The 23,282-nt window shown below is 44.3% G+C and overlaps 1 protein-coding gene across 1 annotated transcript in view; it reads right to left on the reverse strand.

The window, feature by feature from the left end:
• Positions 1 to 426: 426 nt before the first annotated feature.
• The window catches only part of NR6A1 (nuclear receptor subfamily 6 group A member 1), a gene marked incomplete at its 5' end in the record, with an annotated part of 28,324 nt that continues 5,468 nt past the window's right edge, over positions 427 to 23,282 (reverse strand). Inside the window, 7 exons of the mRNA XM_008155279.3 lie at positions 427 to 759; positions 3,633 to 3,785; positions 5,285 to 5,406; positions 14,837 to 15,091; positions 16,343 to 16,567; positions 18,143 to 18,297; positions 22,768 to 22,823. Coding sequence (XP_008153501.2) covers positions 671 to 759; positions 3,633 to 3,785; positions 5,285 to 5,406; positions 14,837 to 15,091; positions 16,343 to 16,567; positions 18,143 to 18,297; positions 22,768 to 22,823 — 1,055 coding nt within the window. The remainder of the gene's footprint in view (positions 760 to 3,632; positions 3,786 to 5,284; positions 5,407 to 14,836; positions 15,092 to 16,342; positions 16,568 to 18,142; positions 18,298 to 22,767; positions 22,824 to 23,282) is intronic.

Raw genomic sequence — 23,282 nt, forward strand, 5'->3', positions numbered from 1 at the left:
GGAGGGCGGACACCTAACTTAAGGTTTGGTTGCTGTGCCCCACTTTCAATTTTCATGCTTTCCAAAGGAAAGAGATATTCTACATCCTCCTCTCCTGCCTCGGTCCCCCACTTTGCTCAGAGAACCTCCTGGCACCACTTTGCCCTTTTATGGTGTGTGCTTTCACCTGGCAATTCTGTGGCTAGAAAAAGGCAGTTTGCTCTCTGACAGACAAATGCACGAGTCTGCTGAGAACATGTGGAAAAGGGAGGCATGGTCACACCCCTCCCTTTCCACTGAGGTAGTCGTCTTTGTCAACATTATGGAAATAGTCATCTCAGCCCATCCCACCCTCCCGCAAAATACAAAAGAACTATCTCTAAACAATGACAACACTGTTACATTAAACATCTTCACATTCTGTAAACTGCAAGGAAATGCATCGGCTGCATTCACACAAAAGCATGTGCATCATGTTGAAGGCCATACATTCAACTCTGTCGTGAAATAAATATATAGAAAAATGAGCTTAAAAAAACAGACAAACAAACAAACACTCTTCTTGCTATGGAGGCAACGGGAACGCTGCTGCCCCCATAGCCTCCACCTTGGTCTCTGGCTCTTTCTTCTGGAGCCTGTCCCGCCCACCCAAGGCTTTGTGGCTGGCCTGAGGAGGGGCGCTGGGAACAGCTCACTCCTTGCTCACACTTGTCTTGCAGGAATGCAGCACCACCTTAAAGAGGAGGGGCAGCTGCTCCAAGGGCACATTCACCATTTTTCCTGGGGACAAAGTGGGAAAACAAGAGTTAGCAGTGGCTGCTAGTGGAAGAGCATGTCCCTCTAGTTGGGCTGAAGAGCAGAGGTGGCCTTTTTGAGTGCCTGGGGCAAGGAAAGTACAAGGAGTATCACAAAGACACACACTGGCTAACGTCCTGATACCCAGGCCCACTGGGTGAAAAGTTATAATCATTGTTATTATCCAGGGAATACTTACTCTGTGCCGGGTGTTTAAATGCATCATTTCACTTAATTCTCATGCTATTTCTGTGCGACAGATACTACTTTTTACCCCTATTTTACAGATGAGGAATCTGAAACTGAGAGGGATTCCTAGATGTCCTCTTAAAGCCAAAATACCATGAGAAACTTACATCCTGTTTTCTCTTTTTTCCTGATGGATGCTCAATCATTCTATAAAAATTGCTCTTCAGAGTAGTATAATGGGTTAGTAAAAGTACTGAGAAATCCAGGGTTAAAAAGGACCTACAGGTTTCTTTACTGGAGGCCTTCTCAGAGCACTCGGTGTGCTAGTGTACAAGGTGTACCAGTTAATAATGCGGATTCTGTAATCAAAGAAAACACGATAATTTCAAGAGAAACATCAAAAGTGCTTTATTCAAAGTAATGTCCATCGCTAGCTACACATTTCCTCTATCTTTCAGGTAATCTGTGGATACCGTCCCAATAGAACTTTTCTTGTTTTGAGGCAAACCATTCAGAGAACCAATTTTCCACTTCTTCGTACGTTTTGAAGTGCTGCTCAGAAAGAGCGTGGGCCATCGATCAGAACAAGTGGTAATCTGAAGGAGCAAGGTCTGGTGAATACGGCGGGTGGGTTAATACTTCCCAGGCAAGATCTTTTAACGTGTCTTTAACTGGTTTTGAAGTGTGTGATGGTGCTTATCATGAAGCAAAATTACTTTGCCGTGTCTTCTGGTCCATTCTGGTCGTTTCACGATCAAAGCGTGGTTCAAATTGATTATTTGTTGTCGATATCGATCAGTATTAACTGTTTCACCTAGTTTTAGAAGCTCATAATACACCACACCTTCCTGATCCCACCAAACGCAGAGCATTGTCTTCTTTCCGAAGCGATTTGGCCTTGCAGTCGATGTTGATGGTTGACCTGGATCAACCCATGATTTTGTGCGTTTGGGATTCTCAAAATAAATCCACTTTTCATTGCCAGTCACGATTCGATGCAAAAAAGACTTTCTTTCGTGCCGTTGAAGCAACATTTTACTGATGACTTTGCGGTTTTCCATTTGTCTTTCGTTCAGTTGATGTGACACCCATTTTCCTTCCTTTAAAATCTTTCCCATCGCTTGTAAATGATTGAAAATTGTTTGCTGAGCAACATTTAATCTTTCTGCAAGTTATTTTGAGTTTGACACCCATCTTCATCCAATAATGCTTGTAATTGTTGGTCTTCAAACTTTTTGGTTGACCTGGATATTCTTTGTCTTTCACATCGAAATCATCACTTTTAAAGCATTTAAACCAGCATTCACAAGTATCTTGAGATGGAGCATGTTCACCACAAGCTTCCCGAAGTATATGATCACTTTCAGCAGCACTTTTCTTCAAAATAAAGTAATGAATTAAAACTTCCCGCAAATGCTTTTTGGCACAAAATTCGACATTTTTAAGTGTAAAAATATCTATGATGTTCACACCTTCAGCAAATTTGACATATGAAGTTTTGAAGCTTGCTGTCAATACAACAAAATAGCATACATATCAAATCACATATAAACGTATGTGTAACTCCATCTTTTGAAAAAAATCCGCATTATTAACCGGTACACCTGGTAGACAATAAATATTGGGCTGTGATTCTCCTTGACGCACCAAGAGTTACCTGTGGAGTTAAAAAATACTGATGCCCAGGCCCCCTCACACCAATTGAATCAGGCTCTCTGGAGATGTAACCCACGCTCGGGTATGTTCTAAAAGCTACCCAGTGAGCCCAAATGCTGCCAGGGCTGAGAAGCCCGCTCTGTTTATTTAAGAGAGTGCCTGATGAATATCTCATCTGGTAGAATATCACTTTGAAAATGCTGAGACATAAATATCAAAACATCCTTAAAATTCTAACAGCTGAGCTCCAGTTCACATCTGTAGATTACTCTGGGCCCAAAAAGTAGAATAAAAATTCCTTTGTCAAACTGAAAAATTTTCCCTTCAAACTTGTAGTGCTGAACGTGACATGAGCAATCTCTGTCTAGAGCTCCACTTCTGAGCACCCGGGTCAGTGCTGGTGACTACAAACAACTATCTCTACCAATGAAGTAAGCAGCAATGACAACCAAAACCAGGCCTTTCCATCTCAGGCCTATTTAAATATCCAACTCTGCAGGGGTCAAGACCACAGAACAACAACAAACATTCCTTTACAAACACAGGATTTGAGGATTATTTTTAAAATATTGCTTTAAATGAATGATCCCCTAAAAACCTAGAGGCAATTCTATGAAACAAAGTTAATGTTTAAAATTGAGATATAATTAATTCACATACCATAAAATCTACCCTTTCACAGTTTACAATCCAGGAACAGTTAATTTGAGAAACTCTGAGTCATAATACCACCAACCACCAGTCTTGCAGAGCTTGCTCTGAGGTTCAATGATAAAGGCCACAAAGTACCCTGCACAGCATAGGCGCTGAGGAAATGCTAGATCCTCCTCCCCACAAAGAAAACTCGCACTTCTCGTTACAGCGTGGACTGAAACCGAGGCCAAGGGTAGGACTGCTTTTACGCAGTTGGTCTTGGGCCTGGAATGAGGATCTGAAAACACTGCTTGTCTCATCCCCTTCACACAAGCTAAGAGAAGCAAGGAGGGGTGGAAAGCCAGCACCCAGAATGTTACCTGCAATATACCGAATCTCAGGTAAGCACATCATGAGGTCAGGAAAGCGGTTCGGCTGATGTGTATATTTATATTCAGTGAAATCCTGGCAAATGTACCAGTATCGCTTGTTCAACTGTTCCAGCTGCGAGGCACTGGTCAGACCCCTGATATCTGGGAAGAAAACCACACAGGATATGAGAGAGTTTTCTAATGTGGAGGAAATACCAACTCCTTGAATAGATGCATATTTCAATGAGAAGTTATTAAACACTGCCACACAGAGGATCTGTTCTCTTTATGACATGGAGGAACCAAGTTCTAAATAAGGGAAGAGAATCAGATAAAGAAGAAAAAAAAATATACAGGACAACCACTAGACTGAGCCCCTGAGAACTAAGCGGTATCTTTCTCAACTTCATACCTGGTTTCCCAGTACAGGGCTTGACACAAACAGGCACCAGTAGATGCTGAACCACTCACTATCTGACAATCTACCTTTCCTAATTTATCCTTCACCGTATCTTTAAATTTGCCCTTTGCTGGAGCCAATCAGGAACTGTGCGGACACCTACACATTCATGCTTGTACAGATACTCACATGCTCTCCTGTGTTTCTGCTCATACTACTCTAGAAAAGAGTTCTCTCTCATTTCTTTTCATACACACCTAACCCCTTTTTTATATAGAGAGTATGGATACTCTACATATTAATCTTTCCCAGCCTTTGAAGCCCAACTTAAGACTTCTCCTCCAGGTAGTTGCTACTTATCTCCCCCGATCTGAGGCTCCAGTAATGTGTCACGTGCCATCAGAGTATATTTCTTGAGGCCAGAAACCTGGAATCTACTTTATTTTTCAATGTTTTTAATGGTCACCACAGGGCCTGGCCTATGGGAGACACACAGATCAATGTATGAATGGTGCAGAAGCAGGAGGAGGTGTGTGGGGGGGAGGGGAAGGGGGGAAGAGTAAGCAACGAGGAGGGCCGAGAGTCTCTGGACAGGGCAACTGACTACAGAACAGAGCACTTCAATGTCACAGGCAGCAAAAGAGCCCAGCTCCACTCAGAGCAGAGCACTCACACGCCGCTTTGGAAAAAAGAGAACACAAATTCTCCTTTGTACTCTGGTTACCAGCAGCTACCAAGCCACACTTCGCAGGGAATACTCCACGTTAATCACATCCAGCACACTTCTAGTTAAAAGCCATGCTTGCTATGCGGGTGTGAGCTTTGGTGAACCCCACTCTGCCCTGAAGGGGACTCAGACGCACGGCCAGCCTGTCGCAGAGGCCTTATCTCCAATAGGTTCATCAGTCACTCTGCTCTTCTTCAGTCACTGGCGAACTTGGTACATATTTTAAATGACGCATGTACTGTCCTTGGTGTCTGCATTGAATGCATTGAAATTGACTAAACAAAGCGAATCCTCTTCCTTCCGCTATGAGTTATAGAGACTGTGGCATTTAGGTTTGAAGAAAAAAACCAAAGCACGCCCTGCACTACAGAGGGGCACAATGATGATAGGCCCTCTAAGACTGGTACCCACATGGGGTGTCACATTCTGTGTGACAGTGCTGAGGGTAAAGGGGGGCATGAAACAGGGAAAATGTTCACTGGCAAAAAAAAAAAAAAAAAAAAAAGGCCCCTTCTTCCCACCCAAGCCACTCACCTTGATTTAAGAAGTTAATTGCTTTCATGCAAGCATACTCCTCATTGCTGACCTTTAGCTGATGGAACTTGTGATACAGGTAGATGAGCCGCTCGATCACCTCCATCCCTTCATCACTGAATCTGGGGAACAGATACAGGTGTGAACAGTGGGCTCCGATGCCAGCAGAGGTCAGGCCAGGGAAGGCAGGTTTCTGACAACTCTATAAGGCATCTGACATAGGAAAGAGGCTGAGCTCGGGAGAAATGGAATCCAGAACTATTAGTGACGGACGGGGGGTCCCTGGTTTGTCTAGAGGCCATGCAAGGCAGCTCATACAAGCTGTTATTCCTAAAGTCAGGTAGGGTTGATCAAATCTAAATCCAGTTCCATCATGTAAAAGCTATGAGACCTTGACCTGGCCGGGTGACTCAGTTACTTGGAGCGTCATCCTGTACACCAAGCATGTCAAACTCAAAAGGCTAACACAGCCAAATAAACAAGGTTTAAATTTATGTGGGCCACAAAAAAACAAAAGCTTCAATTTTCATAGAAACGTAGGTTTATTTCTATAGAGACATGCTGAATACAAAGGGCTGAAATAAATGAGTAATTGTTAATATAAAATAATAGAACATTTTAATAAAAATTAATATTTTTTTCTTGAACATTAACTTACCAGACACTAAATAACTGCACAAATTAATAAGCATAACACAAATAAACCTATTTTTCTTGTTCTCCGAAAGTGAAATACTTCCTGTTGCGCATGCCAAACAAGTCAGTGCAAGACTAATGGTGTGGCGATTGGCTGCTAAAATATTCGCTGCTAGTATTAGTGGAGAGGAATGGTGTGCCTGCACATAAGGCACGTAAGAGAATGAATGCAACACAATTATAGTAATCAGTCATTAGCGAATGTTGTAGCTCATTATTAATAATTATGTATAACAGGATACTACAAAAAATAAGTTATGAAATTTTTATTAAAACGTTTCTTACATACCATTATATTGGCTGGGCCACAAAAATATTTGTTGTGGGCCGCAAGCGGTCAGCAGGCTGCGAGTTTGACATGCTTGCTGTACACCAAAAGGTTGTGAATTCAGTTCCTAGTCAGGGCACATACCTAGGTTTGATCCTTTGTTGGGGCATGTATGGCAAACAACCAATCAGTGTTTCTCTCTCACATCGGTACTTCTCTCTCTCCCTTCCTCTCTCTAAAATCAATAAAAGCATATCCTCGGGTGAGGATTTTTTAAAAAAGCTGACCCTTGGAAAGTAATGTGACCCCTCTAAACTTTGAGGTCCTCCTCTGTACAATAGTGCCTGCCTGCTCGGGTAACAAGGGACAGAGGAGTTTGGGATGTAAGTGTGGAGAAATATGACATCATTAACACACGGCTACTGTTGAGATGCAGCTTCAGCTTCAGTGGCAGCTGCCTTGTGATTCTATGCGAGCCTCAGCCACATGCACAGAAAGCTGCTGATTGTATTAACGTAGGTTCACTGATGCCAGCAGGGCTGAGGTTATGCACAGTGACATATTTTATTGGCAAACTTGACTTCAGCTAGGGAGGAAGGGAAGCATTAACTGAGTCTCCGTGCCAGGCCAGTCTCTGTGCTAGCACTTTGTGTGCATTATCTCATTTAACTTTCTCAGGCCTACAGGTGAGATGAGATTGTCATCACCCCTGTACAGATAAGAAACTGAAGTTCAAAGAATAGAGGGGACTGGTCCACAGCATGCAGCTAGGTGGTGGCAGAACTAGAACTTGGAACCAGGGCCAATTTCCCAAGGCCTTGGTTTTTCAGGTATCTAAGGTGACATCCTCTAGCAGAGAACTCCTTTCTTTAGATTAAGTGTAAGCTCCCTGAGGAAAGACCAAGTTTTAGGCAAAGAGGAGCCCGGATAGGGGACTAATACCCTGGTCATAGAGGGGAATCCTATCTAATAAATTAAAAAAAAAGTAATATGCAAATTGACCGTCACTCCAACACAAGATGGCCACCCCCATGTGGTCAAAGATCCTGCCCCCATGTGGACACAAGATGGCTGCCACAAGATGGCCGGCAGGGGAGGGCAGTTGGGAGAGACCAGGCCTACATGGGAGGGCAGTTGGGGGCGACCAGGCCTGCAGGGGAGGGCAGTTAGGGGTGACCGGGCCAGCAGAGGAGGGCAGTTGGGGGGGACCCAGGCTTGCAGGGGAGGTCAGTTGGGGGGACCCAGGCCTGGAGGGGAGGGCAGTTGGGGAGGACCAGGCCTGCAGGGGAGAACAGTTAGGGGTGACCAGGCCAGCAGGGGAGGGCAGTTAGGGGCAACCAGACTGGCAAGGGAGGGCAGTTAGGGGTTATTGGGCCAGCAGGGGAAGGCAGTTAGGAGCAATTGGGCCAGCAGGGGAGTAGTTATGCATCAATCAGGCTGGCAGGGGAGTGGTTAGGGGGTGATCAGGCTGGCAGGCAGAAGCGGTTAGGTGTAATCAGGCAGGCAGGCAGGTGAGTGGTTGGGAGCCAGCAGTCCTGGATTGTGAGAGGGATGTCCGACTGCCCATTTAGGCCCGATCCAGGTGGGATCGGGCCTAAATGGGCAGTTGGACATCCCTCAAGGGGTCCCAGATTGGAGAGGGTGCAGGCTGGGCTGAGGGACACACACACACACACACACCCCCTGTACGAATTTCGTGCACTGGGCCTCTAGTCTATATATATATAAAAGCCTAAGCAACCTTTACGACTGGTCGACCGAACGACTGGTCACTATGATGCGCACTGACCACCAGGGAGCAGACGCTCAATGCAAGAGCTGCCCCCTGGTGGTCAATGCACTCCCACAGCCAACCTCCCACCGTCCCTCCCCCCACCTCACCCCCCCGCCGGCCGGCCGGCCCCGATTGAGACTGGGCGAGACAGCTCCCATCAGCCCCGATCACTGGCCAGGCTGAGGGACCCCGCCCGTGCATGAATTCGTGCACTGAGCCTCTAGTGTTTGATAACAGAGATAGAAATATCACCAAACCAAGGAGGTGAAGGCTTAATGGGGAAGCCAGCATTTATAAAAGCTGGGGTCAGGCCAGCCTCCACCCTTCCAGGGGTGGGCTGGACTGTGGGCCAAGGAGCATTCCAAACAGGTCTTAGATGCATCTCAGCCACAGAGATACTCGGCCTAAGGCTGCTGCCTGGTAATTGTGTTCAGATCTGGTACTGAACATAACCATACAGCCCCATGCCAGGCAAGAAGGTCCTAACTGGGAAGGGTCCAGGACACCTGGGGATGTACTACTGCTTTCTGCATTGACTTTGTAGGCTTTGCAAGGGATTGGCTTCTGGGGCAAGCTGGCCATTTCTCTTCCCTGGGAAAAGCCTGGCTCTGGTCAGGTCCAGCAGCACCTGCACTTCTCAAGCACCAGGGGGAGTCGCAGCAGCAGCTCCTTCCAATCGGATCTCTGACCCTCGGCCTCAAGGTTAGGCTCCCAGTCAGTCTGCTGATCTGAAGTTCAATGGCTGATTCCATTTCTCTCTGACCCAATGGCTTTTATGACTTTATGATATTTTCCCAGACTGACTGATAAGGCAAATTTACTAGCTGTACCGCTTAATAATGCGGATTTTTTTTCAATACTAGTATATTGAATAACCACTATAAATAAGCTTATCTACCACTGTACCATTTGTTGATTGTTTGCTATTTGCCAGGCACTTTGTTAAATAGTCTACATATGTTATTCCACTGTACATTCCCAATAAATCCCCAAAATGGATGCTATAATCCTCCTTGTTCACAGTGGAAACAAAGGATCAGAGATTACTGCATTCTTACATTTTGCCCTCCTGATAACCTGTGAGATAAGTAATATCACCTCAAGTTTAGGGTGAGGAAGCAGAAGAGGTACCTTCCCAAGGTTACATAGTAATTAAATAAGTGGTGGTAGGCCAAGGTTTAAACCCAAGTTTTCTAATTCCAAACCTGCCATTTTCTCAGCACTACACCGTCTACTCTCTGACTGCCTTGCTCTTAACTGGTAACTACAAAAGGCTACCACAGGGGACCAGAGGGCCTCTGTATTCCCACAGGAACTCAGGCAGGGCCCCACTCAGAACTGCCTTGCAGGGCTTCCGTGATGCACTGTGCCCAGGAGTGAGGATCCCTCCTCATCACAGTACTTGGTTGGCTACTTCTGTTCTGGGGAGGAAAAGGTCTTTAGTGCAAACTCCCGCTAGTATCTGCTTGGAGGGGTGAGGCAGGGATGGCATGGGGTAGGATACAAAAAAGGGGGGGTGTAGGCTGAGCACCAGTATCAGCATCTGTCTGGTGGCCGAGCAGTGTAGCAAGCAAAGATAACACACTCACCCTCAATCAGCAACCTCTTGCCCCAAGAGCTCACTCTGGCACTACAGCACCTGCAGGTGTGTGGCTACCAGCCAGACCCCTAGCCAGGAGCGCCAATCTGGTTCCTGGCCGAGTCTTGAACTAAGAGACACAAAAGAGCTCCTGAGTGTCTGGCCTGAGCATATGCCCCAGCTCTGCCCTTTCTCTTGGGGAAAACACATCTCTCTTTTCCAAATTTCTTAGGACCGGCTACCACCATGGACCCGCAGCAGTGGTGGGGAATGGCAGCCAGCCCAGCAGCCCCCACTCACTATCCACAGCCCGACTGCAAAGCTTTCCTCCACACCCGCATCCCACCCCTTGATAAACAAATTGTTCTCTGTTTCATGGGCCGGCTTTCTCCTGCAGCCGTGCCTCCTCCACATCTGCCCACTCCACAGTTCTATCGCCCCTGTATTCCCTGTCTACAAATTATCAGCATTCAAAGCCAGAAAGTTGGACAAAAACACCCATTCTTCTTCTGGGTTCCCATTACACAAGCATGCTAGGACAAGGAAAACATTCCTGTCAGGATCCCCCAAACCACTGGACCATTCAGTCAGCAATTGAAGCTGACACTATGTAAGTTATGTCCCATTACGGGGCGGAGAGGCCAGCTGTCTCTTTTTCATTCATCTAAATGCACCTAACTCCCGGGAGCAGTCACCAGCCACAACCTTAAAGGAACTGCCTCTGAGCACCCACACAGACTAAAAGTAAGACTGTAGCTCCAGGACACACCCCAGAAAGTCACACTTTAGAGACCGTTAGTGAATTTAGTATAGGGTAATGGCAAAGAGCCTGGGCTTTGGAGCACAACCAATTTAGGCAATAATCTCAACTCCAGCTCTCTCTAGCTTCCTAGCCTTGAGTTTTCACCTCTCTGAACCTCATGCTCCTCACCTGAAGAACTGGAATAATATTGGTGCAGCCTCTTAGGGTGGTGTGAGGACTAAAATATGTTTGTAAAGCACTTAAGGTAGAATTTGGCACAATCAACAGCCTATAATTCTTAACTATTACCATTATTAATAGCATCAGCATCAGCGCTCCCATGATCACAGCAAAAAGAAAAGTGTGTGTTTCCTGAATCTTATAGCCAGGGTCTGAGCAGGGAATCTGGGAGGGGCCGCTAGTGCTCATGAGATACAGTGCCCATTAAGGCCCATCTCGTGCAAGACATCTTCTCGTGAGAGTGAAGGAGTCTTGATTAGGGCCAGGAGCAGTCACTGGCTGGTGCTACAATCTGCTTTAAATCAAATTCACCCAGGCTCACTGTCTGATAACAGCCTGATTAAGGAAAATGGGCACCATAAATTTGATTCAATATTTGAGAAGAGAAAAGGAGGTGGTCATGCATCATCTGGGAAAAGCCTTTTCATGACAGCAGGAACTCACTTGCACTCAAGTTGTGCAAGAGTAAAGGCATTTTGGGGGAGTGGGATAGCGCAGAAGCTGGCAAGGTAGGAAAGAGCTATGGCCAATTATAAATGCCACACTCTGGGTTTCTAGCAGAGAGGGGACTGCTTTACAGTGATGAACTTGATTCCAGAGGTTCTCATGGGTCCATTTCCTCTGACCACTTGGGCAGTTCCACATGCATCTCAGATTCAACAGATCCCAAATCAAATTCAGAGTGGCTCATCTCTCAGCCTGTTCTCCTCAGGCGCCATCATCTTGGCTAAGAGACTGGCAGCATCCCCAACTTTTCCTCTCACTGAAGTCCCACTGACTTTACCTCTTTGCCATTTCCTGACTCTGTGCTGCCCTCTATTCCCATAGTCCCTGCTGCCTTGTCCAGGCCTTGCTTTCTTTTACCTGCGCTAAGAAACAGCCTCCCACCCAGCCAGTCCTAGAGCCTTGTCCATACCAATCCATCCTGAGCTTTATAGCCATAGAGCTTCCTAAAATGCAACCTGACCATGTAATTACTCCACTTAAAAGTATCCTATGTCTGTCTGTCTGTCTGTCTCTGTCTGTCTGTCTCTCTCTCTTTCTCCCCCACATTTTTTGAGAGGAGGCAACCAAAATTTTTGGTGGCCTTAAAAAAAAAAAAAGAAGTATCCTATGACTTAATACTAACCATTTACACAATAAAATCCAAATTCTTTAGATTGGCATTTGAGCATCTTAATGACCTGTCTTTTCTGTACCTTTCTTTCTAGTCATTTCTTCCCTCATTCCTCTATGTCTCAAATACATTCTCTCTATATACCCTAATCCACAGGACTGCTTTTGGTTCCCTGCACAAAGCAACTATCCAGGATCTCAACTTATAGGACTTTGCTTTACTCTCCTATTCTCTATAATGTACCAAGAAAAAAATCACACTTAAAGATGCAGCTCAAATGTCTTTTCTTCTGGGAGCAGTCTTTGATAAAACAAGTAGAGGAACTTACTCCCTATAGATTCCTATCTTTGCTTCCAGCCTAAGTCTTGGCTTGTCTTTTTGCCACATGATTGAGTGTGCCAGAGGGGGATGCATCCCAGTCCTGTGTAGCAAAGTGTGGGGACTGTAACCCTCTCCAGCTTTCATTGATGAGGATATCTTTTCTTCCCTCTTTCTTGGTTTTCTGGAATCCTAGTCTATGCTTGTACACTATCTTCACTTGCCCCTCAAACTCCACCAATATCACCTGAGATTGTAGACGGTATCTGCTCTGTGTCTCCCAACCCTCTACACCAAGAATAGGGGCTCTCATCTCAGAGTCCGAAACCACATCTGCACCATCTGTAATTCCCACACTCCTCCCCCAACACAGAGTAGGTACTCAGTAAATGGGCATGGAATCAGAACTAACATGTTGCAGTTTAACTCGAATTTTTCCATTGAAGGCTTCCATAATTGAGTAAGAATCCTAACAACAAATCTATTTCTTATCTTCGAACCCACTTGAGAGCTCAGCAGCAACATGTATTCGAGTCAGCATTGTTCAAAAGAACTTTCCATGGTGACAGAAATATTCTGTATCTGCACTGTCCAAAATAGTAGTCACTGGCGACATGTGGCTATTGAGCATTTGAAATTGTGACTAGTGCAAAAAAGGAATTGACTTTTTAATTTTAATTAAGTTTAAAAAGCCACCTGAGATTAGCAGCTACTACTAGTGGACAATGTAGCTCTAGATTCTCCTTGGTAAGGAGCCTTCCTAGGAAATAAACATTTCCTCATAACGCAGGTGTCACTGGCCCCTGCCTTACTCTTGGGGTACAAGGAATTGGATGCAGTGGAATGGAGTGCCTTATGAAGCTCAAAGCCACAGAGAGTCCTGCATGACCCGTGATCGCTGCCTACCTGCAAAGGGCCTAGGAACACCCATCACTCTAGAGGAAGTAGAACCCACAGACTGACTTTGTAGGCAATCCCAGGATGCACTGGTGGATTCCAGACAAACAGGGGACAGGGCTTGCTTGGCCAGCTCTTCAAACCCTGATATATTAGAGCGGGCTAACTGCTATCCAAACACTCAGTCAGCCCCAAGTTACAGAGCAGGAGATAGGAATCTGTTGGAAACAATGAATTAGAGGCTCAAGACAAGGGGTTAGGTCATTTGCAAAATCAGATGTATCTTTTTACAGGACAAAGTGTCAGCTGGGTTCAAAACTATGCCATTTATAGATCATCCTGAAGCCAGTAGGCATCACTAAAAAGGAAATATTAGAAAACAGGGGAGATAGTCAACACTCCCTCCCTCTGCTGTGCACAGGGCTTGAGGGGGTTGGAGCTTTGCTTCCAGCCTAAGTCTCAGCTTGTCTTTTTGCCACATGATTGAGTGTGCCAGAGGGAGGTGTACCCCAGTCCTGTGTAGGAAAGTGTGGGGATTGGAATCCTACCCTCTCCAGCTTTCATTGATGAGGATATCTTTTCTTCCCTCTTTCTTGGTGCTCTGAAATCCTATGACCTCCATTATTTTAAACTAGAGGCCCGGTGCACAAAACTCATGCAATGGGGGGAGGAGGGGAAGAGTTGGGGGAGGAGGTCCCTCAGCCCAGCCTGTGCCCTCTCGCAGTCTGGGACCCCTCAGGGGATGTCCGCCTGCCGGCTTAGCCCAGACAGACATCCCTCTCGCAGTCTGGGGCTCTCACAGCCTGGGATCCCTTGCTCCTTACTGCCCGCCTGCAGCGGAGGCAGGAGAGGCTCCTGCCACCACTGCTGCGCTTGTCAGCCGTGAGCCCGGCTTCTGGCTGAGCGGTGCTCCCCATGTGGGAGTGCACTGACCACCAGGGGGCAGCTCCTGCGTTGAGCGTCTGCCCTCTGGTGGTCAGTGCACATCATAGCGACCAGTGGTTCCACCGTTCGGTCGATTTGCATATTAGGGTTTTATTATATAGGATTGTCCAATAAAGGTGAATTATTAACATATCTTTTTAAGCTTTATTTTACATATGGATAAACTAATAAGCCAGAAAGTTGTATCAACAGATCACTTGTCCTGATTTTGGGTGTCACCATGTGATCCAGGTCTCCAGAGTAAGTAAAAGACCTGCTTTACACCAGGAGGGTAGAAGGATCCTGGCTAGCTGGGATGAGACTTTATGCTAGAAAACATTGAGGAGGACCAACAGTATCCTAGTCCCATGCTCTTATCATCTCACTGCATTTCAAAGGCAGTAAAAGAACCTAAGCTTTTCACAGGCATAGGTTCAAATCCAGGCTCAGGATTCAAACCCAAAACCTTCAAGGGCAGGTCTCTCTGAACTTTAGTTTTCTCATCTACAAAACAGGCATAACCATACCTATTATGCTGGAGGCTGTGACAAACATGGAAGACAATCATATAAAGTACCAAGCCCAGTGCCTGGCACACAGTAGGTCTCACTCTCTGATTGTAAATCATATCTCAGAGTCTCTCACTTTATAAGCAAAGTTTAGATTTTTGTTTCTCCCAGATACATGATCTTACCTCAGTAATCCAGATGTGATAAAAACAACAACTTAGCACTCTGCTAAGCTTTGCTACACAATACCATTTATTCCTCAGAACTACCTTGTGGGGAGGTTGTTATTATCCCATTTGTTATTTGTTATGATTACCCTATTCTATAAATTCAGGACCTGAGGATCAGAGACTTGACCAAGGTCACAAAGCCAGTCAGTGGCAGAGTAGGGCTTTAATGCTCATCCTTTGGAGTGCCAGGCAAGCCTACTGCCTTGTAGGGATGACAATGGTTTGGTTGCTTGGGAACTGCTCCCCAGCAGCCCTCACCTGTGTAATTCTTCATCAGAGGGTGAATACTTGGCAGTGACATCAGCCAGCTCCCCAAAGATCTGCTTGCTGTAAACGGTGAGGGAGGACAGCAGAATTAATTCCTGCCATGTAGAGCTCAGGAGGCACGTGTAATCCTTGATTGAGAGCTCACAGAAGAAAGGCAGTTTCTTGATCCAGGCAATCTGCCTAAAGAGCAGCTCGTCAGCTAGGCGGCAAAGCAGGGCAAACAGCTCCGCCTGGGTCACAGCATATCTAAGACGAGAGACAGGGGAAAGTCACTTCCAGTGGCCAGAGGGTAAGGACGGGGGCACAGGGAGAAGAAACTCCTGGGCACAGAGGGCACAAAGGGGTTCTGGCAGTGGGCTCCTTGCCTATCACCATGGATCTCCAGCTCCATTCAATTCAGTCTGATAAAGGGACAGGACTGGGGCCAGCAGCAAACTCAGGGCCAGAGAGGCAGGCTTGTGAGAAAAGCCTGCTGAGGGGAATGGAGGCTTAGAAATGCGTGCAGTTATCAGGGATTATGACCTTTAATGTTGGCGTCTACTAATGCTTCATGTGTTAGAGAAAATTCCCAGTCACTCCTGCACTAGTTTTGGTAATGAGGGCTCCAGCTCCATTAGGGGAATCTGGTGCCCACCTAATACAGTGTCTGGCAGAAAAATGAGCCTGGGGCCAAATGGCTGAGAAAGACCAGAACAAATTCAGGAGCTTTTCCTGCTCTCACTGCACCCCCTGGTGGTGAGAGTTCAGGCACTAGAGTCAAGAGTTGCTAAGCCCTTCTAAGCTAAGGCAGGAGGGAAAGAGCAGGGCATTTCTCAGCTCTGGGCTGGAGAACAAGGGGGTTCCAGTGTACTTCTCTCAAGGCCCCTTAGCATGACTCTTCCCCATGTTCAGATTTATAAAGTTTTTGTGTGGCCTTCTTCTAAGGAGATTTGAATTTCCTCTTTGAAATTAGAGACTAGCTTAAGAAATCTCAGGATACCTTCTGGAGGGTTTCTAAGCTTGGAAATACTCAAACAGCATATGCTCCAGGTCAAAGGAGTAATGGGAACAGCAATGGGTAGCCTAAAGGCTGAACTATTATCTACTCAGGTAGAGCTGACAGAGGAGTGAAAGAGTATTTTCTTCCATCCACGCAGGCCTGCACAGAGCACATGGCACCAGGCTCCATGGGTATTTTGGCTAGGGATGCAGACAGGCTACCAGTTAGTGCCTTCAGTGTCTGGCTAAGGAGCCTAGACTTGATGTATGATTATACCCAGAATTATAGCTCATCTCTCGCTCAGAAGTGCTCAGACCCATTCCAGGGCCTGGCTTGTCTAGGCCTAAGCAGAAACAAAAGCCCTTTATTTCTAATTCCCCAGGGATTGATAAATGGCCCCAATTCTGTAAGATGCTTCATATTGTGAAGCCCAGGACAAAGCAGCTAGGGAGGAAGGTGGATGTAGGGTAGGGAGCATTTTGAAGCTGCAAGGGCTAAACAGGACAGGGCTCACTCACCCATCTTCGATCAACATGGGCGTGCCCAGTGGCTCCAGGTCCTCAGCTGACACCAGCTGGTGAATCAGACTGTATGACTGGGGATCCAGGCTGCGAGCTTGTGGGGGCAGAAGTGGCGAGTGGGCAGAATAGCTAAAAAGGTGCGGTATGTATTGATAGTGTGGAGGCACAGACATCCCCATGTACTGCTCCCTGAATGCCATGAATCCATTTAGTTCCACAGACCTACTGGAGAGAAAAGTCTCATGTTAGTCAGAACCTGGCAGGGTCTACTTCCTACTCAAAGGGAATGAGCCAGAAGGTGGCTCAGGTGTTCTTTGACCATGCAGCCTGTCTCCATCAAGCCGGGGACATAATTCATGGTTACATGCACCTCTCTTCTACTAAACAGGGACTCTGCGAGTGTGTGTCCATATAGGTTACCACTGGACACCCAGGATCTGGCAAAGTAGATACTGAGTAAATATTGGCTAAATGAATTCTTAATACAGGTGCCACAGTTAGAGATTCTTTAATGGATACCCACAGACTATGATGATAAAGGTGAGTATTTTGGTTTTTGCTGCTAAGAAAACTGAAGACGAGACAGGCTAATGCCTTGCCAGGCCACAAACCAAATCCAGCACTTAGCAAAGAAATCTGGCATGTGGCAACAACTCCTTAAACATTCAAAGGAAGGAAAAAACTAAGGAACAACTGAATGAATAAAGGTTATAATATGAAGAGAAAGGCAGATTCTTATCTTTCTTTTCCCTGTTTTTGGAGAAATATAGCCACCCTCAACCAATTTTTAAAAATCCTATGGTTTTACCTAGATGCACCTCCTATAACAGGATCAGCACACTATGGCCCATGGCCTGTTTTGGAAAATTAAGTCTTACTGGGACATAGCCACTCATTTACTGACATACTGACTCTGGCTGTTTTTGCACTATGATGGCACAGTTGAGCCCAGATCGTAGACCTGCGAAGCCTAAAATAGTTACTGCCTGGCTTTTATAGACAGTTTGTTGATCCCTTTTCTGTAAGAGAGATTCTGCGGAAAGAAAGCCTTCTCTGGTAGCTGATGGCTATATTTCACACCTAACAACTAACTTAAGGTACCAAAAGTCTCCAAATTGGTATTCCATGATAACAGCAAGTCTTACTAGGTTAAAAAGTTTTCCCTGCCTAACCGGTTTGGCTCAGTGGATAGAGCGTTGGCCTGCAGACTGAAAGGTCCCAGGTTTGATTCCGGTCAGGGGCATGTACCTTGGTTGCGGGCACATCCCCAGTAGGAGGTGTGCAGGAGGCAGCTGATCGATGTTTCTCTCTCATCGATGTTTCTAACTCGCTATCCCTCTCTCTTCCTCTCTGTAAAAAAAATCAATAAAATATATTTTAAAAAATAAATAAAATAAATAAAAAGTTTTCCCTGTTTCTTAAAATTTATAAAGTGAAAAGTTTTACTCTTGTGGAGGCAGAGAAATTATAACTTAATTTAATATTGTCCGTGTGGCTTGTTTTATTTCAGTGATAAAGTAAATGAGAGAAAATAGCTACATTTAAAATGTTATACTGTTAGGTAAAGAATGTATGCACCCAGGTTGCAGCTACAGCACTTTATCAGTCTGCAGAAGAGACCTGACATTTTCAAGGTCCTTAGCAAAAATGGGTTGTGAAATGATGAACCCTACCCCAAAAGACTGAGGGAGTAAGAATACAGTGGCTGAGACAGGCTGTCAGGAATACCCAGCACAGACGGTTCCTGGTGGGTCCACTCTCTGGGTGATCTCTAGATGATGCTGGGATGAAGCTCACCTGGAGGACATAGTAGAGCCCGGTGAAGGCTGGTTGCTCTCTGAAGCCCTGTTCCCAGGGGAACTGTGGTCGCTGTCACCATGGTTGCTCCAGTGATTGGCCTCTTCCTCAAATTCCTGCCCAGACATGATCCTTTCGATCTCTTCCTCTGATATCTTTGACAAGGAATTGATACATGTTAGATTGGGTGTTCAGGATTCCTTCTGTTCCTTCAAGACTGAGAACTTATTTCAACTTCATGGGGATTCCCAAACCTTCTAAAGAGAAACCCAGATACCTTTCCCGCTACCCCCATACTCCAGGCTCATCACTAATTTAGGATGGCATGGTTGCTTGCTTCCCAGCACCATGGTTCCCCATAGCCTTCCTCTTGCTTATTTACCTCTCTCAAGCCATAAAGCCTCTAGGTTCTTCATCACTCCTCTTTGTCCTCGAGTCTATTCTTTCCTACCTCTGAATTGCCCCTCTTCAATAATAAAGTATCATTTGCCCTTCAGGACCCAACTTAAATGTCACTTTCTTTGTGAACACTTCTATCACTACACCCAGACAAAATTTTAGGTCCTTTTTCTGTCCACTCGTAATTCCATGCATTCTGAGAGAGGGTTCGAACAGCATAATGGTTAAGAGTATGAATTCTAGAGTGAGACCACCGTTGTTCTAATCCAGTTTCTATTTCGGCCACTTTCTAGTTGTACAATCTTGGGCAAGTCATTTAATTATTTTAACCTAAAATCCTCCATATATATGGTGGAGAGAATAATAGTATCAATCTCATAGGTTTGATGTGAAGATTAAATTAGTTAATACATGATCACATGTTTAGAAAAGGGCCTAGCCCATAGCAATAATTATGAAAGGCTGACAATGATATCTTAATCATTAGTGTTATTTTTATAGCATTTATGGTAATGAGGCATAAAAATATCCTCTACAAGACCCAAGACTATGACAGGATTTTAAAAAACAAACTAGCCCTGACTGGTTTGGCTCAGTGGATAGAGCATCGGTCTGTGGACTAAAGGGTCCCAGGTTTGATTCTGGTTAAGGGCATGTACCTTGGTTGCGGGCACATCCCCAGTAGGGGGTGTTCAGGAGGCAGCTGATCGATGTTTCTCTCTCATCGATGTTTCTAACTCTCTATTCCTCTCCCTTCCTCTCTGTAAAAAATCAATAAAATATATTTTAAAAAAATAACTAAGTACTCAATAAATGCATGATGGATAACTGAACAAGTGCTCACTTATTAAATATTGACCACAAACCTTCACATGGATTTTCTTAGTAAGAAAGCTGAGATAAATGAATTGATTTGCCCAAGATCACTGGCATGCCCATGTTTGGGCAGGAGTTTGAGGAAGAGGCCAAAATATCCACGTATTCAGTCCAGTGCTCTAGCTGCTACACCATATAGGGAGTAAATAAACACTTCTATAGAGTGTCTACCCCAACTGGCTAACCTCAGCATGCAGAAGGAGAGTGAGTGCTGAGAAGGAAGGGCCAGATGAATTTTTACTTCGTGTTCTTATGAAAAGAATGGGAGGACACTGTCTCCTAAGTCTGTCTAACTCATACCCACATAATTCCTTGCTCCAGGAGCCTGTAAGGAAACTTTGAGCTGTTCTGATCATAACTACAGGTGGCATTTAGAAGTGAAAGCCAGCTAGCACACAGGAATTGGAGGGAAAACAAGAAACATTTAACTGGTGTACAAGTTGAGTGATTGGTCTCAAATGGCTTGGATTGCATATTGAATTGGAGGGGTTGTCTTTCTTTACTCAGTCACATGTTCCACACACACAAAAAACCCCAAAACCTTTTCTCTTAAGGTCCTTAGAACACTGAAATCACTGTTAGCATTTTTTAAGACATGTGAAGACAGATGGTGCCATCAAATGACAGATATCTACTGAGGCCCTGACCGAAGCAGTCTCAGTGATGGTGGTGAGAGCAAGAACAGAGTGTGGTGGGCATGGAATAACTTGAGCTGGGTAAAAAGGGCCAGTCCTGGTAACATGAGCTTATTCCAGCTGGGAGTCAAAGTCAGCCTGCACCCAACTCTTCCATGGGACACTGGGAAATCACTGATTCATTAAACAGGGGATGGAACATGTTGGGAGTGCTTGAAGCTGGGTTCAAATCTCATTTGCAATTTGACTTACTGCTGGGCAAGTCCCTTAAGTTCTCCAAGCATTAGCTTGCTCCTCTTTAGCAGATACTAGAGATAATACAACCTTCCTCATAGCTCAGGGTTCCCCCACAGAGTGCTGGGGCAAAGAAATATGCAGGTTTGAGTCAGATAGACTTGGGAGGTTAAACTAAGATAAGTTATAAAGTATGGGTACATAACAGGTGCTCAATAAATGGAAATTCTATTCCTTATTTTTAATTATGCTTAAACACAGTTAAGAACTTGGAAATCACAGCTCTCTCTTTCTAACACACCCTCGAAACAGTAAAAGAGTAAAAGGAAAATTATATGCCCAGTATCAAAAAGTCAAATGCAGTGACAGATGAAATAGGTTTCTCTAACATCAGTTCCTTTGATTCTAAATAGAGTTTGGAGGTGTAAGGAGAACCACACAGGGTACTCGCCCACAGTTAACCTCAAACACAATGGTGAAAAACTGAAAGCTTTTCCTCTAAGATCAGAATCAAGGCAAAAATGCCCACTCTTAATATTTCTATTCAACATAGTACTGGAAGTCCTAGCAGGACAACTAGGCAAGAAAAAGAAATAAGAGACATCTAAATAAAAAAGGAAGAAGTAAAATTATCTCTGTTTACAGATCTCTGTTTTGTAGAAAACCCTAAAGATTCCACCAAAAACCTGTTAGAACTAATAAAAGAATTCAGCAAAGTTGCAGGATACAAAATCAACATATAAAAATCAGTTGCACGTTTACACTAATAATGAATTGTCCAAAAGGAAATTAAGAAAATAACCTCACAAGAGTATCAAAAGAATAAACTACTTAGGAATAAACTTAACTAAGGAGGTGAAAAGCCTGCACACTGTTGAAAGAAATTAAATACTGCTGAAAGAAATTAAAAACATAAATAAATGGAAAGACATCCTGTGCTCATAGATTGAAAGGTTTACTAGATTCCATGCAATCCCTATCAAAATCCCAATGGTATTTTTTGCAGAAATAGAAAAAACAATCTTAAATTCTTATGGAAGTCCAAAGAACCCCAAACAACATAGCTACAGAGGACTTACAGTTCCTCATTTTAAAACATATTGCAAAGGTATAGTAATCAAAAGAGTATGATACTGGCATAAGGACAGACATCCTTATGGGAACAGAAAAGAGAGCCCCAAAATAAACCATGCATATACACTGAGTGGCCATATTATTATGATTGCTGAACGCATAATCATCTGGCCACGCAGTGTATATCCTATATAATAAAAGGCTAATTTGCAAATTGTCCCCTCGCCAGGAGTTAGGCCAGCAGGCAGGCCGGCCAACCGCCCATGTCCCCTCCCCCTGGCCAGACTGGCCGGACCCCACCCATGTACGAATTCATGCACCAGGCCTCTAATATATATATTTATATACACTGAGTGGCCAGATTATAATGCGTTTAGAAATCATAATAATCTGGCCACTCAGTGTATGGTCAAAAGATCTTTGACAAAGATGCCAAGACTACACAATGGGGAAAGGATAGTCTCTTCCACAAGTGTCGGGTAGACTGGATATCCGTAAGCAAAAGAATGAAATTAGAATCTCATCATACATAAAAGTCAGCTCAACATGAATTAAATATTTAAATATAAGACCTGAAAATATAAAACTTCTGAAAAAGCACAAAGAAAAAGCTTCTTGGCAATACTTTTTAATTGATTTGAGAGAGTAAGAGGGGCGGGGGGGGGGGGGGGGGAGAAGAAGAGAGAAACATCAGTTTCATTTACTTATGCATTCATTAATTGATTCCTGTAGTACCCTGACCAATGATCAAACCCAAAACCTTGGTGTATTGGTATGACACTCTAACCAACTGAACTACCCAGCCAGTGGAATATGACACCAAAAGCACAATCAACAAAACCAAAAATAGGTAAATGGGATTACATCAAACTAATATACTTCAGCAAAGTAAAAGAAATAGTCAACAAAGTAAACAACCTACAGAATGACAGACAATACTTGCAAGCCATATATCTGATAAAGGATTAATATCCAAGATACATAAGGAATTCCTGCAACTCAATGTAAAAAAAACCAAATAACCTGTCTTAAAAATGGTCAAAAGATTTTAATAGACATTTCTCCAAAGAAAACATACAAACAGCCAACAGGTATATGAAAAGATGTTCAACATGATTTGAAATGCAAATCAAAATCTCAATGAGATATCACTGCATACCTATCAAGATAGCCGTTATCAGAAAGAAAGAAAAAACAGGAAATATATCTGGATAGGATGTGGAAAATTGGAACCCTTGTGCATGGCAGTGTGGGAATGTAAAAATGATGTGGCCACTATGGAAAATGGTATAGAGGTTTCTCAAAAAAATTAAAAACAGAACTACCATATGAACCCACAATCCCAGTAGCAGATGAGAGGATCAAGGTAAGCTTCCAGGATGGATCAGAGTGTGACCTAGAACTCACCTGGACTGGCCCAATGCTCTTATTCCGGCCTCCAGGCATGCCATCTTCTCTGATTGCTGAAAGGAAACACAAGCAAGAGAGTGAGAAGCATGCCCACAGAAGTCAGGCACTAAAAGAGAACTTCTTTAGCCAAAAGCACAGGGTAGTAATTTAGTGAAGCCAAGACTAAAACACAGGTCTTTCTGGCCTCAAAGCACATACTCTTATTCCAGGCTATCTCATAGGCAGCAGATACTTTTTGGCCCCCAAAGTGCTGGGTACACACTATACACCCTTTCTACATTCAATATGCTCAACCAACCTGACTACATTATTAATAGTCCCACAGTTACAAATATCCTATTAGGATGACACATCTGAAGACTTTGGTAAATTCAGGAGAGGAATAGAAGAATATTTTCATTTTTAAATATTATTTCCAGTGTAAGTTTGAGTCTAATTTGTTGAATGAGAAGAATGCGTGTGTTTTTTTATTTTTTATTTTTTAAATTAATCAGAATATTGACTTTCATCGT

Source organism: Eptesicus fuscus, chromosome 15 (assembly GCF_027574615.1).
Source record: "Eptesicus fuscus isolate TK198812 chromosome 15, DD_ASM_mEF_20220401, whole genome shotgun sequence".
NCBI classification, from domain to species: domain Eukaryota; kingdom Metazoa; phylum Chordata; class Mammalia; order Chiroptera; family Vespertilionidae; genus Eptesicus; species Eptesicus fuscus.